At 44.5% G+C, this 17098-nt stretch overlaps 1 protein-coding gene across 10 annotated transcripts in view; it reads right to left on the reverse strand.

Moving 5' to 3' along the window:
- The window catches only part of MKNK1 (MAPK interacting serine/threonine kinase 1), a 53091-nt gene that overhangs the window by 21077 nt on the left and 14916 nt on the right, over nt 1-17098 (reverse strand). For 4 of the 10 annotated variants that reach the window (XM_030326632.1, XM_030326634.1, XM_030326633.1 and 1 more), the window contains exons 1-2: nt 3733-3839; nt 1233-1334 (exon numbers count right to left, since the gene is read on the reverse strand). In XM_030326632.1, coding sequence (XP_030182492.1) covers nt 1233-1334; nt 3733-3748 — 118 coding nt within the window. In that variant the 5' untranslated portion in view covers nt 3749-3839. Of the gene's footprint in view, nt 1-1232; nt 1335-3732; nt 3840-4796; nt 4868-10258; nt 10426-11550; nt 12189-17098 lie in introns of those variants that run through there. The other 6 variants (XM_030326630.1, XM_030326629.1, XM_030326631.1 and 3 more) reach the window with 5 other exon arrangements.

A 17098-nucleotide genomic window follows, 5' to 3' on the forward strand; every position in this document is an offset into this window, starting at 1 on the left:
AAATTTTTGAGCCCCTTCCTAAGAAAGCCACAGCTCCATCGTGGCCTTTGCCGAGCTGACCTCCTCCTCCCTTGACCTCCATTCTTCAGTTTGTTTCCTCTCAAGGCAGGCTAGCATTTAAACCCACAGAGTGAGCAGAACACTTGCAAACCATGAAATTAGATTTTATCACTTTTAGCATGAGAAGCCTATAATTGCACAAGCCATCCTTGAATAACAGGAAACACTCTTATGTTCACTGAAAGGGCAAGACCTGTTGATCTGGAAACTATTCTAAAAACCTTGAGGCTTTTATCAATCCCCACGACCCTCCTATACACATATGTCTACCGTTTAAGTTAAAGACAAACCCTACACTAAGTTCCTTCCTGGGTCCATCACAGTTTGGTCTTGTGACTGTTTATAAGCATGTACACTGTTGTTTGTAAGTATTTTAAGTGACATGTTTCTCTCACAATGGATACTTTGGCATTAGCCTTTCATGCATGTCAGGATAGGCTGGTGGTTGGAAGCCCAAATATTCCTGATTCATAAAAGGGCTCGTTATTAGAATCACTGTACAAAACAATCAATTCACTAGTGTATCTGCAACATTGGAAAGAAGGCCCATGAGGGGAAGCTGTTTCAGTTCTCATGATGAAAGAAACACAATAAATGAAGGGGGGAGGTGTCACTCCTGGAGTAGCTACTGATCCATTTGCAAAAGTGTTCAGTGATTCACTTCATTTCATCACATGTCCAGCGATAACAGGACCAGCACTGAATCTGTGCCTCACAACCTGAACACGGCATGAACTCTTAAAATGGAGTCAAACTCATACAGCACAAGTAGCTGCAATCTCTAGGAGTCAAATCCTCTGCTTATAGAAGATTTAACTTTCATCTGGAGCTGTGGCCCTAGGTGTTCTCTCTTACCTGGTTGTTCTACATCTCAGCAGCCCCTGCAGGAACAAGCTGGGGTCAAAGATCACATCAGAAAAAGGCTGAAACACACCAAGTGATCTCACTCCATATACAAGTCTGACAAGCTGGTCTTCCTGTTCCCCTGATGAAGTGCTGAAAGCATTCAGAGCACACCATCCGAGAGCTCTGCCATCCCATCTTTCATCCCTATCACACAGATAAGCACGAGGTGGCTCTCAGATGATGCACGCTCTAACCTAGATCCATGGGCTACCAGAATGCAATATGGTAGAGCCGTAGGCCCAGATCTGAGAAGTCGTGTGACCAACCTTCAAACTTTCCTGGTAAGGAGTCAGTGGCCCGGGCCTTCCGCTTCTTCTTTTTCCTCTTGTCACCTTCTGCAATAGGAAGGGGCTCACTGCTGCCCATCTCTGGGAGAAAAGAGATGTAAGGGAAACATCACTATACTGATCAAGCCATAAGTTCACCCAGAAGGGAAAAAAAAAGTGTGTGTGGGGGGGACCCAGGAGCTTTACACTGATGGTTTTTAAATATCTGTGAGGACTATTGATTTGTTTGACCCAGGAGGCAAAACTAAAGGCAAAGCCATTATAGGAGATCATTAACTGTGGAAAGGAACTCAGACAGACAGGCTAGATTAAAAGAGGATAGCAGAGCTTGCTTTATCCAGGCTCATTAGCACACGGATCTAGATCGCCACCAGTCAAACTATAGTTCCCAACAAAAACAATGAATCCATAAGCAGAGTCCCACCTGTGACGTCCTCCTGCCTCAGCACCAGAAAGGCAGGACCCAGGGTGCTAAGCAAGGGCGGGAGCTTGGGAGGGGTCCATGCAAATGAAATCATATATGCAGTAACATCTGAATGGATGTGCACATAGATTCACAGGCCTTTGGTGGAGCAGAACTCTCGAGGTACAATGGGGCAGGGGACGGGGTTGAGGATGGCCCTAAATTACTTCATGTCTAACAGCAAAGACCTGAGTACCTGTGGAGCCCCGACTCTCCCCTTCCCCTCAGCTCCTTATTTGAGAGGATACATTTAGGGTCCATTCAGAAGTCTGCAGTTGACAGGTCTACATCAGGCTGCTGGATGAGGTCATTCATTGCAAAAACATTATTATCTCTCATTGACCAGCAGGTTAAAGGGAGGCTCCCCATGTTCAAGGGAGGATTTGTGAGGCAAGCATTTCAACACTGGATACACTGGGCAGGAAAGGGTAGGGACAGAAAGAATAAGCAGGAGGCACGAGGGGAAAGAGAAAGGGGGCACGGGGAACCAGGGCCCAATCACAGCACTGTTTCTAAGACACTCTAGTAAGGGCCTTCCCCTATTAAAGATAAATTACTTATAGAACATGTCATGCCCCTGATGCAGAGTGAAGCCTTAATACTCTTTGCCTGCAGTTAGAAATAATAAGATTTCTCTGAAGTCTCTGGGTCTAAATCCCCACCAGGGTGATTAAACCTTTACATCCTTCTAAAATAGAGGCACTCGGGTACTGGTGGGGCATTCAGTATGACAGACTTTTAGACCAACCTTCAATAAACACAGGCTCTGGCTTGTTGGATTTTTTTTTTTTTTCCTAAGAGGTTTTGAAATGGAAGCTGGCTCTTTGCCCATTGAGGGGAAGGGCCCACTTTCTTCTTGGAGGACTCCGGCTGAACACGGTCGGAGAAATGGCAACTCGGCTCAGGAAGATTGATTAGAGCCAATGTACATCTATACATTGTTCTCAGAAGCAAGTACACAACAGCCATTAAGAGAAAGCAGAGCGATGGCACTTGTCGACACCACAGCCTGGAAAGCATGGTTAGACAGCTGAGCGTCTGACAGCCCGGTTTGGGCGATTCCTCCTCCATTCTTGGATCTGATGACAGCAGATCTTCAATTATACTTCATTTTTTGAAATATTTTTTAAAGTTTATTTATTTTTGAGAGATAGAGAGAGAGCACAAGCAGGGTGGGGCTGAGAGAGGGGGACAGAGGATCCAAAGCAGGCTCCGTGCTGACAGCAGAAAGCCTAATATGGGGCTCGAACTCACGAACTGTGAGATCATGACCTGAGCTGAAGTCAGACGCTCAAACGACTTAGCCACCAGGTGCCCCCAATGATATTTTAGGGAACAGATAAACACATGGATAAAAGGAGTCCACAGGGGATCTCAAAATAGTACTCTGGCTAACAGCTTCAAGCACAAGATAAATCTGGGGACTGTAGCTAGTTATGAATTCAAAGAATCCAACTTGAATCAGCATCCAATATCCACCCTCCCCCCAAGGTAAATGAAAGGGAAAAAGCTGCCCAACGCAGTGAGAAATTCTACAGAAATGAAACACAGGGGGCTCTTCAGGAGCCCAGGGAGGGGCACTGGCCATGGGGACAGCAGGCAGAGGAGGAGGGACCACTGTCCCTCTCACCCTGCCCTTGTGTGCAGTCCTGTGTCAGTCCTTGTCCCCATCTATGTTCTCATCGGTGCTGCGAGGTAAACGCAGAGCGGACTGACTTTGGATTCACTTCTTTCTCCTTCCCCTGCCTGCACTCTGATGGAGGGCCTGAGGACAAGCAAAACAGCCAAAAGGCAGGCAATGCAGAGGAGCAGCAAGAGAGCTGGCAGCATTATAATTCACAGGGGATGCTCAGACATACTTACGACTCTAGCTAGAAAACCCTGTTAGCGGCAATTTATACTTGGTTTTTACCACAGCAGGGCTGAGGGAGCCTCTTGTGGAAGAATCATACCTCTGAGCACCGCCACCTACTCAATATTAGATTTTATGGCTTCACACACAAAAAGATAGAGTACCTGGACTATTCTGCATGGATTTCAATGGAAGAGGGTACGCCAGAAGGGACAAATGGTTAACACTTTCCTTGGAAACAGAACTTGTTGAAGGAGAGTTGTTTTTGAAACTAGGAAGAAAAAAAATGTAGGAAGACAGTGAAGTAAAAAAACAAAACACAACAAAACAAAACATGCTTAACTTCCCTGTTTACACAGGAAGGGGGGAGGTGTCCTAATCTTACCAAGGGGTTGATAGGTCCCCATCTGGAGCCTGTCCATAAACTCTGTTTTATCACGGCCCACTAGCGGGGGCTGTGGGTCCTTAATTTATTAATTGCACAATCATTTGATGAAAGCTTCCTCAAGGTGTAAGGCTCCACAATCACAGTGGTCCCTGGCTCACCTCCTTCCCTTGGCCCACGACGTCCTCTCAGCCACCAAAACCCAGCTCAGAAGGCTGTGCCCCTTTGAATGAGTTCAGTTTGTACAAACATTTTGGAAATCAGTTAGGCACCAGGCAAACAGACGGTATTATTGCATAGAACTAATAGTGCTCCTCCTCTGCTCCCAAACACCCTGCTAGAAGTTCTACTAGAGCGCTGACAGAATTTGGTGCTGAGCACTGACAGCCTTGAGCTCTCCCTAGTGTTCCTACAGGCCAGGACTGTTGCCTGTTCATCTCTGCATCTCCTATAAGCCACGGCACAGCGTCAGATACCCATGAGGTATCAGAAAATGTGCTCTGAAGTGAAATGATATGAAACAATGCACGCTCTTAATGTCAGGTGCATGCATGTCACCTGTAACAAGGTACAAGTAACAAGGACACACGCTGAAAGAAATGTGAGTACACCTCTCCCTACAGACAATGCAGTGTAAGGCTATTCAGTTCTATGAGTTCTCCGACAAACTCCTTCTAAGAAAAAGCCCCATGACCCAGGAGATCCTAGCCAGAAGTCTAGTGCCTGCTATAGGATTGGGCAATGTGTTATTTTAGAGGAGAAAGTGAGTACTTCCTTTAAGTTTTCAGACAGACCCCAGCTGGTGTGTAGGTTCCCAGTACTTCCACTGTCTCCAGCCCTTACCTTCCTCTTGGTCAGAGCTCGGTGGTCTACCATTTGTGTACTGGTGGAGCTGGAGCTGGAGGGGAAGCACACTGTTGACAGGGAAGGACGTGAGCTTGGTATCAGGAGACCAAGGTGAGAGCCCTGACTCAGAGATTACCAGACACACCACCAAGGTTATGCCAAGCTACTCTGCCTCTTAGAGCCCCAGTTTCCTCATCAGTGGGGTAGGTTTTAAAATAACACCTGCCCTTTCCAGCAACCCTGTGATGACCCAATGACACACTTGGTAAATCTGTGTGTGCACACGTGTATGGAAATACCAGACAGAAATACATAAAAATGTTAACACTACTAAAATTTGAAAAGGTGCTTAGTTATGTGCCAGGCACCATGCTAGGTATTTTACATACATTACAATAATTCTAATTCTTACAATAATCCCACGAGGTAAATATTTTGCCATATTTTAGGTGAGGAAAACTGAGGCTCAGAGGTTAAACAATCTACCAAACATCAAACATCTAGTTAGCGGTTTAGCGGGTTCAAACTCAGTGCTACCTTTCGAGTCCAGGATGTTTCTAATCTATATAGTAGTTTTCTCTGTGTGATAGGGTGATTTTTATTTTCTGCTTTATATTTTTCAGCATTCTCCAAATTGTATATAATGAAACGTGTAACGTTTTAATGCTCTTATTGTTTTAGCCAAGTTTTATTTTCAATAAAATACACAATAAATTTTCTCCGACACAAATTGCAACTTAGAATCTGATCATACAATATTTAAAACTGTATGTAGATTTCTCTGTATTGAAATTCAACATTCAGCGAGGAAAAAACATTTCAGGAATATCGGTGCCCTGAAGATGTTATTTTTATAATACTGGAAAACAACATAGAATACTATTTTAATTTTTATCTTTTTTAAATGCTAATTTTTTTAAAAGGAAAAATTCTGTAAAAACCAATATGACAATATGATGCAATGAGCATTTGAGCCTGAGAGACACCAGTCTCAATCCTGGCTCTCCAGCACTGTGTGCACTCTGGTAGCTTGCTTGGCTTCCCTAAGTATCCGTTTCTTCATGTAACAAAAAAGGTCAGAGTAAGGCCCGGGCTGCCTGCACCACCAGGCTGTGTGAGGGTCAAAGAAGACACAACATAAGAGCACTACTGACTTACTGATTCAGCAACTACCATATTTACTGGGTACCTAAGTAACCTTAGGTCTCTGCCCTTAGGAATTTAAATCCACTGGTGTATAAAACAATTTCAATAGAGTGGGACAGGTGCTGTGTGACAGCAAGTAGCAGGTGCTGTGGAGCAGAAGACAGTCATCAAACTCAGCTTGGTAACTAGAGGAAGGAACAGCTAAGCTGACATCTGGGGGATAAATGGGAACTGGCCAGGGTGGGCTTGGGGAGAGAGACAGACAAAGAACATGTGCTAAGCCTGAAGAGAAGCATTATGGCTGGTCAGCGCGAATCAGAACTCCCGGAGCAGCTGAGGAGGCACTGAGGAGATTCACCTGGGTGGGACTGCAACAGCAACAGATGTTCCTGACAGGCAAGTACCCATCATCCACAGTTCTCCCCACAGGTGACCCCAAGGCCTGCCTCTGAAAGAACTGTCATTTCTCCAAACTGTCCCCCAAATCACCATATCTGTTCTCCATGTTTTGACAGAAACTTCAGAGAACCGACCAGCTCCTGCATCTGCTATGTGATACCAAAGGAGATCATTTCCCCGCTAAGAACACGACTTTGCTGGCTAACTCAGCTCGGCAAATTTAGCTCACACTCCTCTCCCAAGTACTTGAGAGTTCTCTTTAAAGACTATGGTTCACTCCTCTTCCCACCCTGTAAGAGTTATTTGCCTCAGTCATAAGGGCTTTCCAGAGAAGGAACAGTGGTGAGAACAAGGTGATGAGTACAATTATTTGTAGTGATGCCTTCTCAGTCACCAGCTGGTGGAGGTCCCCAAACAATGGAGACCGGAGGAGATGAAAGGAAGGGGGTGGGCACTCTGAAGGAAGAGCTAAGACTGACACATGTGTGGCCGAGGGGCAGGTACCGAGGATGGGTCTGGGGAGCTGGAGCCCAGGACGCTGACGTCCCTGAAGCAGTAGTACTCGCAGCCATAGTGCACACAATGACTAGTGACAGCAGGCACACTTACGTGGTGCTCTTCATATGCCAGACAACGTCCCAAGTATTTTACAAACACCACATTTTACATATCCTAACTTATTTCATCTTCACAACTGGAGGAGATAAGTATAATTATTATCTACATTTTACAGATGAAGAAATTGAGCTACAAAGAGATTAAGTAATTAATTTGCCCATCGTCACGTAGCTAAGTAAGTGGCAGAGCTAGGATTTAAATCTAGATAGACTGGGGCGCCTGGGTGGCGCAGTCGGTTAAGCGTCCGACTTCAGCCAGGTCACGATCTCGCGGTCTGTGAGTTCGAGCCCCGCGTCGGGCTCTGGGCTGATGGCTCAGAGCCTGGAGCCTGTTTCTGATTCTGTGTCTCCCTCTCTCTCTGCCCCTCGCCCGTTCATGCTCTGTCTCTCTCTGTCCCAAAAATAAATAAACGTTAAATCTAGATAGACTGGCTTAAAAGTCAAGCTTTTAACTATTACATTATTATAAGCATATTTAATATTACTTCATATATTAAATATTATTAATATTATATTTAAACATTAATGCTGAAAGGCAGGAGGGTAAAGTTAGCCAGGCATCAATAAGAATGCTTTTATTTAGAAACCTTAAAAAAAAAAAAAAAAAAAAAAGAAACCTTAGCACAGAGCTTCCCTACTGATGTGCTGTGAATGAGGTATTGATCCCCTCACCGGGCTGAACAATATCATTTTCTGTGTGTGCTATGATGTCAAAAAGGCTGGGCAGCCCTGCACTAGCTTACATAAATACAAAAGCATTGCTGTCACATTATTATATTAATCAGAAATCTGATTAATCATAAGTTTCTCTGTCTTACTTGGAGATAACTTTGCATTTTATGCTTCGGCATATTATGGAGGATGAGCTACAAACCAGTCCAACCACGTTATTTCATGGCAGTTCGGGTATCAGGTACACAGCTACGTTCTTCTTCCACCTGACTTATTAGTTGGTTGATTTTGTTTCTGATGGATCATTACTGTGTAGGGGACAAGGTCAAGGAAAAGTACACTCCAACAGAAGCTAGTCAAATTTAACGCATGACAGATGAAAGGAGCCACCTGTGAAATCATCTCACTCAGATGACAGTCTGGGAGTGTGATTCCAAGGGGCTAGGGTAGTTCATAGGTTTTTCCCAAGAGTGCTGTGTGCTGCAAGGCTGGCCAGCATTAGGCAGACTGCAGATTCTCATTCAACTGCTATGGAAGTGGGCAGTGTGAGCCCCCGCCCAGGGTGCCAGCAGGGTGGTCATTCACAACAGGCCCCCAACAGGGCTGTGACAGCAAGATTCCCAGAGGCAAAGGGTCTGGAGTCAGGCCCATCTTCTTCCTCTGTTCTGACTCTGGGATCACAAGCACTCTTCAGAGCTGTCACTGCATCTCCTGGTGGAAGGAATGATCAGAGGAAGGGTAGAGCGGGTAAAGGGAGTGTGTGCTTTAGAAAGAGCAAGCAGGAGTGAAGGACTGGATTTGGGTGAGCAGGGTAGTATAAAAAGCTGAAAAGGGCAGGCTGAAGTCAGATCACGCGGGCTTATTAACGTGGCCAGCAAGGCCCTCCAAGGTCCCTATCTACTTTGCAGCCTCCTCAAGCCTCAGTCTTCTTTCAAGTAAAAATGAAGAGTTCAGCTTGTAATGCAAACAATCCCACAGGCGCTTTGCCTTGAGACAACCCGGGTACGTCAGCATGTACAGAAGTGCTTTGTGAGCGTTTCCATTCTGTCACCCAGAATAAAAAAAGATGTGTACTCCAGGGCTGAGATTCACTAAAATTAATACTTTTTATTGCTTCATCAGGACATTCTTAAGTGAAAATGGCATTTTGTAAGAAGCTGGGAGTGTAGCAGTGAGGAATACAGAGGCTGCTAGCACATCTTTGTGCCGCTGCCTGGACTCATGCTCACGCACTAGCAGTTCTACACACTGTTGCTTTGCAACAACAAATAACATCTTAGTGCTATTCTGAAAACAGTTTTGACCTTGTAGATACCCTGAAAAGGTTTCAAAGACCCCCAAGGTCAGCAGAGCACACTTGTGAACCACCATTCTAGGCAGTGGGGAGGGACTGGGCTATGAAACTGGCTGTGATATGCAGAACAGACTGGAGGCTAGACTGAGTCTGGGAGAGTAGAGAGAGGCTGCCGCAATAGGCAGGAGGGCAAGGAAAGCCTGTGACCGAGGCAGGGACAGAATGGGAGAAAGAGGCGAGGGGATGAAGCCGCACAGGCAGAACTGGTCCTAGTCCTGCCAAGCGACTGGAGATGGTGGAGGAGTCCAAGATGACTACCCTTTGAAGGATGGGATGGGGCCTATTTTCTCTCTGTCCCCACTGCCCAGCAGGGATCCAGCACAGAGGAGGACCTCAGAATATGTTTATGAAGATATGTTTATTAACTAAAGTCAGGTAACCCTAAGAGCAGTGGTACCACCAAAGAAGGGGAGAATTCAGGAAGGGGAGCTGGTTGGGAATGGGGGAAGGCCACTGGGAAGCTTCAGATAAAGAAGGGTGACACATAGCAGCAAAGGAGTAAAAAGCTCACAGATCAGACTAAAATTATTCTCAGCCAAGCCTCATCTGACCCAATCTACAACACAGGCATTATTTATAATCTGCCAGGCATGATGAAGCCGCAGGTATTCAAGAACACCTCAGGGGCACGTGGGTGGCTCAGGTGGTTGAGCGTCTGATTTTGGCTCAGGTCATGATCTCACAGTTTGTGAGTTCGAGCCCCGCATCAGGCTCACTGCTCTCAGTGCAGAGCCTGCTTCGGATCCTCTGTCTCCCTCTCTCTCTGCTCCTCTCCTGCTCGAGTTCTTGCTCTCAAAAATAAATAAAACATTAAAAAAAAAAAAAAAAAAAACACTTCAGAGTAGCATCATATGTCACAAATATTATGCAGTAAAAAAATAAAAATAAAAATAAATAACCCCAAAAGATACATCTCAAGCCATTATTAACAATGGTTACTTTAAGAGAATGAAATTGGGTGGGTACAGAACTTTACTTTTCATACCTCTGTTTTATTGAATTTTGTTATTTATGGTACAGTTGTTTTACTTTTATAAGTAAATAAATATGTTTTACTGTGTGGTTTTCCTTGTGACCTTCTCGGCCATTGTATTCTGGTAGAAATGTGCTTGTCCCTACTAAGTAACTGTTTTAGGCATGCCAGGCAACCTAGTTAATCCTCGCTGCCCCCTGAATACTGAAATCTCTGACCCACCCTTCCCTCTGGAAGTATCAGGTGATTTCCGCCCGAAGCAATCTAAAAGGTTAAGTGAAATGTGCATCCGTCTTACCTTGCCCAACTTCTGAGAAGTAAATCCTCTGTAAACTGAGATGAAATAATGAAATAATGCTCCTGACAGAGGGCCACTGCCTACCAGCTACTGCAGCATTTCAATGGCCTCTGGAGGGTAGCATTCTTCAGTTCTATACTGGCTTTTGCTTCACCTGGCATGAAAATCTTTAAAAAAGCAGAAATAGAAAAGATATAAAAGTCTGACTTCTTTAAAACGACTAAAGAAGATAAAGCTCACTCTACATGTTCCCCCAAACCTATGTGTCATACTAGTAAGTAGATATACACAAGGCCATCACAGATTTCCCATCTGTGGGAAAATTAGACATTTGAGTGTTTGAAAATGTTGACACCAAGCATTTGGAGATTTAACAAGGGTCTGAGTAAAAGTTTTCAGATTCTGTTTCCACTGTGGGAGTCCAGACCTAGGCCTGGATGACGGTTCTGGACAGCTCTGGTCGCCGAAGAGCATCTCGCAGAAGGTAAAAGCTGACACTTCTCTGCCGTCCATGTTTTTAGGGATGAATGAGTTCTGGCTCTATCTCTTAGTGGCCAGGTCGAGGTCTCACAGGCAGCAGGCAGTGGAGCCAGAAAAGGTAAGAGTAGATGCCGAGAGCAGCAGGTGGTATAAACACGAGCAAGGTTTTATGCCCAATGCATAATTATTGCTAGTTTTCCATCTGATGTCATTTTCTACATGTTCACTGCTATTTTCAAACTCGCGGCTCTAGTTATCTTGTATCAAAGCTGATTTGTCAATTTCTCTACAAAATGAGTCTCTACTTCCCTTTTTTCCCAGTGGAAAAGCTCTGACCATGCAGTTTAAATCTGAATTCTGGGCCTCTGTGCTAACATTTCTAAAATGATTTTTAAACTGGAAGCCGGATATGTTTCACCATTACCTCAAATCACGTGTTCTGAACTGGACTTGTCCCAATCCCCATCCTTCCTCCTTTCCCTTCTTCTCTATCAGATTATCTCACCCTGCCAGCTGCCCACCCACAGAATGTTTCTAAATCATTTTTTTTTTTTTAACGTTTATTTATTTTTGAGACAGAGAGAGACAGAGCATGAATGGGGGAGGGTCAGAGAGAGAGGGAGACACAGAATCCGAAGCAGGCTCCAGGCTCTGAGCCATCAGCCCAGAGCCCGACGGGGGGCTCGAAATCACAGACTGCGAGATCGTGACCTGAGATGAAGTCGGACGCTTAACCGACTGAGCCACCCAGGCGCCCCTAAATCATTTCTAATGTCTCTTTCTCCTCTAACCTCCTTGCTCCAAATACTCACATGGTCAGGCTTTCTCTCAGCCTGGTACGTTGCTTCTTGAAAAGAACATCTATTCATCCTTCAGGACCTCTCATGAATTACTGAAAGTGGTTCCACAAAGTACAGCAGTCCCTGGCTCTTTTTTACTTCATCCAGCATTTCATCAAATCCATGGCATGCTATGATAATACACAGAGCTGCTATTCACATGCATGTGTGGCTTGCCCACTAGGCCATAAGCTCCTCAAAGGCAGTGACACCCCTTTTTCATCTTTGTATTTCTAGTATCTAACAGAGTATCTGGCACAAAAAAGGGCTCTAGTAAATATCCAAGTTACTTCATCCATAAAATATTTCTTTATTGTCCAATAGAGAATGTTGGCACATACAATTATCCTTCCTACTGTACTTTTTATTCCCCAACAAATCTCTTGGCCCAATAAAACTATTTCCAGGGCCCAAAGAAGCTCAGGTTACACTCCCTCTCCTTACAGCCACACCTCCAGGGACAACCTTGACCATCTTTGAACTTCAACTCTTTGTCTTTAGTCTTGCCATTGGTTGCTTCTTGCTGCCTATAGGACTTGGCCAATTTTTAAAAAATGTTTATTTTTTATTTTTGAGAGAGAGAGAGAGAGCATGCACAGGTGGAGGAGGGACAGAGAGACAGAGAGGAAGACACAGAACCTGAAGCAGACTCCAAGCCCTGAGCTGTCACCATAGAGCCCGATGCAGGGCTTGAACTCATGAACTGTGAGATCATGACCTGAGCCTAAATCAGATGGTTAACTGACTGAGCCATCCAGGAGCCCCGCCATTTTTTTCCACAAAGAACCAGATAGTGAATATTTTAGGCTTTCTGTGTTACATGGTCTTTGTTGTGACTACTTAATTTTGCCTTTGTAGAGTGAAAGCAGCCATAGACAATATGTAAATAAACAACTGTGGCTCTACTTTTGCGAAGCCTTACTTATGGATGCTGAAATTTGGATTTTATATAATTTTCCCATCATAAATATTAATCTTCTCTTGAATTTTTTTCCCCAACCATTTAAAAATGTAAGAAGTGGGGCGCCTGGGTGGCGCAGTCGGTTAAGCGTCCGACTTCGGCCAGGTCACGATCTCGCGGTCCGTGAGTTCGAGCCCCGCGTCGGGCTCTGGGCTGATGGCTCAGAGCCTGGAGCCTGTTTCCGATTCTGTGTCTCCCTCTCTCTCTGCCCCTCCCCCGTTCATGCTCTGTCTCTCTCTGTCCCAAAAATAAATAAACGTTGAAAAAAAAAAAAATTAAAAAAAAAAAATGTAAGAAGTATTCTTTAGTCCACACAAAAGAGGTGGTGAGCCAGATATGACCTGTAGGCCAGAGTTTGCCAACCCAGTTTACTTTCCCCTCCCCTCAATACACACACACACACACACACACATACACACACCTCTGTTCATTTCTACCTCTAGTAGGTTTATAGTAAAAACAATCTTCAGAATTCCTTTATGGATTTTGTGTTATTCTGCTGTCTGGAACTACTCAAGGGCTGAGGAGGTAGGAAGTACATGGGCTTTCGAGCCATTAGGGCCTAGATTGAGATTCTGGCTTTCGCATTGACTAATGAGGTTGTCTTGGAAATAATACTTAACCGTTCTGCTTCACTGTCATCATCTATAAAGTGGGGGCAAGAATACTTATGCCGCAGGCTTGTTGTGAGAATTCAATGAGTTAATGTATTTCAAGTTCATGGCACAATGGCTGGCACAAAGTAGACACTCCATAAATAGCAGATATGACTCTAGCTTGAGATAAGGCTTCCCCAGATTAGCTGTGGCCCTGGACAGCACTCTGTAAACCACAACTGGGCAGCCAGAAGGAATAAACTGATAGCAAAGTACAAAGGCAGAGAGATAGAATTTGGAGGTTTTCAGATTCATGACCCAGGATTCTAAGTGTCTGGTTGGCCCTGATTCCTTCTGGCACCATTTCAAATTCCTCTGGGCCTCTTTTCCTCCTCAGAAAGAACTTCTGTCTCTCACACTGCCTGACTCTTCTCAGCATGGCTTACCAAATACCCCGATGAGCTCTGGAGCCCTCTCCTCCTTCCTGGACCTCTGCCTGGGATAGGGCTGGGAAAGGGTGAATGTGGTCAGACCATACCTACACACATCGGCTTGCCACTGAGTCTTATATAGGCTGGTCACCCAATTCTCTCTCAATTCCTCACAAACTTCCGGCCTGTATAAGGAATGAAATTTTTCCAGAGTTAAGAACTAATTTTTCTAAAGAAGTTTTAGAGCAAAAAAGCCAGTCTACAAACAAGGGATCCATCATATTACTTTCAAGTAATATGAAAACATCCATGGAGGACCAATAAGACTAAAGCTTGTGGTATCTCTGTGCTTGGTCCAAAACCCCAAATATGAGCCTGTTACTTCCTTGCTCCAACACGTCTAATGGGTATCCACCATCGCTGGAATAACCAAGCTCCTGTGCTGTCACTCAGGGCCTCCACAACCTTGCTTCAGACTACCACTCCTGCATTGTGTCCTACCACTCCTCTACAGAAATTTTGACCTACAGTCCAGGCAAAATGGATGATCTGTTTCTACCTAATGGCCCTCAACAATTTCCACCTCTCCACACTTGTGCATAATCTAATCACGGCATCTGTAACATTTAATTGTACATCTCCCCTTAGACTGTGAGCTAGGGACAGGGTGAAGACTATGTCTAATTCCTCTCTGGGTACCCTACACCTAGCACAGGGCCTGGCACGGGGCAAACACTCCATAAATGTTCATGACTGAATGAAAACACCTGAAGTTATTCTTCCCTTAAACTGTTTTAGTTGGACTCTTATTAGCAGACTAAGCAGTCTGGGTCACTGCCAAGAAATAGAAAAACCAAAAAGAAGGAAAAGAAGCATGACCAATGTGATCCAAGCAACGGAAAATAGGTTTTAAGACTGAGGTAAAAGAAACCAAGGCTGCTTAACCTAGAGAAGAGAAGAGGAGGCCTAACTCGATTCTGGCTTTAAGTACACAAAAGGTTCTCATGAGAAAATCTTGATCTCATCCTGCCTTTAAAATCAGAAGGAAATTCTCCATATTTATGGACAATGGAACAAGATGAAGTGGCTTAAGTTAAGGTCAAAGGGGTTTAAACTGGAGAGAAAGAAGAACCAAATTACGTACTACTTTTCCAGAGATACTGTTATTATACTTTTTGGCAAGTGAATTGGAGGGGTCTTACTTGGCACTTTTGTTGAAGGCTGTGCAAAAGGGAATAAGTATGCTGCTCTTTTCCTGTTTATCGTGACAGAGGTGGTGAAACCACAAGTCAGGTGAGATTTTCTTTTTTTTTTTTTTTTTTTAATTTTTTTTTTTCAACGTTTATTTATTTTTGGGACAGAGAGAGACAGAGTATGAATGGGGGAGGGGCAGAGAGAGAGGGAGACACAGAATCGGAAACAGGCTCCAGGCTCTGAGCCATCAGCCCAGAGCCTGACGCGGGGCTCGAACTCACAGACCGTGAGATCGTGACCTGGCTGAAGTCGGACGCTTAACCGACTGCGCCACCCAGGCGCCCCCAGGTGAGATTTTCTAATGAGCCACTGACTTTTACCTGACCCTCTTCCTATAGGCATTTTCTGTCATGTTACACTTTGCAGCTCTGTGATAGAACTATCTATTATTTCAAAGTTTCCTGATGAGGCAATGGAAAGAAAGAGAAGGCAACAATGTCAAAGTAAGACCGTAGGAAAAATGGCCCTAATAAATATACTTTCTATAAAAAGAATAGCTAACTAGACATTGATAGTAATTGTTAATATGATTAGTATTAAAGCTGACATTCATTGAGCACCTACTATATGCTGGGCACTGTGCTAAGTGTTTGAGATGAGTTATCTCAATCCTCATAACAACCCTATGAGGTGGATAATATTTGTATCCCCAATTTACAGATGAAGACACTGCGACCCGGGAAGGTTAAATAACTTGCCCCAGTCACACAGCTAGCAAGTGATAGAGCCAGGACTCAAACCTAGTCAGTCCAACTCTGGAGTCTATACACCTAGCTACTGGCAACCACAAGAAGCATGAGAGGCTGGAATTTAAAGCCTAATCTCTTGGAATCCAGGTGCATATTCTCAGCCACTTCTTTTAAAGTTTATTTATTTATTTTGAGATAGGGGGAAGGCAGGTGCAGAGAGAGAGAGAGAGAGAGAGAGAGAGAGAGGGAGAGAGAGAATCCTAAGCAGGCTCCCTGCTGTCAGCACAGAGCCCGATGTGGGGTTCAATCCCACAAACTGTGAGATCATGACCTGAGCCGAAATCAAGAGTCTGACGCTTAACCGATTGAGCCACCCAGGCGCCCCAACTCGGCCACTTCTTTATACTACCCCAACCCAGGAAGAGCAAAGCAACACATGACATTAGCAAGAGAAGAGATCTCAAAAGTGAACCCAAACAGATCCAATATTACAGAGGAAGAAGCTGAGATCAAGGCCTCACAGATGATAATGAGCAAAACTAAGACCAGCCTAGTGACTCTGAGCTAGTCCTATTTCCTCCACTACAGATTCTTGTTCAATGTAAGGGTGAGAAAATGAAGGAACAGTATCTGCCAAATGGGTTCCTTCCCCAGACACTTCTGTAATAACCTGCGAATCTCACATTAGAACTTAGGCCTGAAATGTAAGGGTGCCAGCAGCCTCTCTAAACTGATTCTGAGATTCTACTAGCAAAGGACGGCAACATGCTTGGTTTATGGTGCTACAGCAGCAGACCTGGACCAGGCAGCTTCCATATTAGGCTGGTGATTCACAGTTTAAGCCTGAACTAGACTATTCCAACAGACTCCTCATTGATGTCCTCCTTCTGGGACATTCTTTGCTCCAGACTAGCCTCCATTATGCAACCAGAGGAAACAGAACCCTAGTCATGGCATTAGGAGCCTTGCAGCATACTGGAAAGAACATAGGTGTTTGAAATCCAACACTCATCAGTTTGGACCAAGCTCTGACACTTACTAGCTACCTGACCTTGGGCAAGTCACTTTAATCATTCTGAGGTCTGGCTTCTTCATCTTTAAATTGGGGATAAATATCCCCACATTATAGGATTGTGAGGGTTAAATAAATTACAGTGTGTAAAGCACCTAACATATTGCAAGCCATAATGCAGAGCAGACCTTCAATAAATGTTAATGTTCTTCTCCCAACTTCCCTCTACGTTTTGGCCACAATCCATCATTTCAGCTTATTTCCTCTCCTTACCCATTCCACTCCTCTCCTCCAACACACACACACACACACACACACACACACACACACCTCTGTTCATTTCCATCTCTAGACCAGTGCTCAAACTGAAGCTTCTCATAGGAATGAACTTCCTCCAAAGCCCAGCATAAATTTCCACCTTCAAGAATCCTTCTCTAGACCCCCTTTGGTCATGTTGGGATTGATTTCTCCTTTTCCCAAACTCCCACTTTGTTTACATTCCTTACTATATTTACCACAGTCAGTCTGATTTCAGTTATTTATGTACTTATCTATCTTCCCAACTACACTGGAGGGAG

This window comes from Lynx canadensis, chromosome C1, assembly GCF_007474595.2.
Source record: "Lynx canadensis isolate LIC74 chromosome C1, mLynCan4.pri.v2, whole genome shotgun sequence".
Classification (NCBI taxonomy): Eukaryota; Metazoa; Chordata; class Mammalia; order Carnivora; family Felidae; genus Lynx; species Lynx canadensis.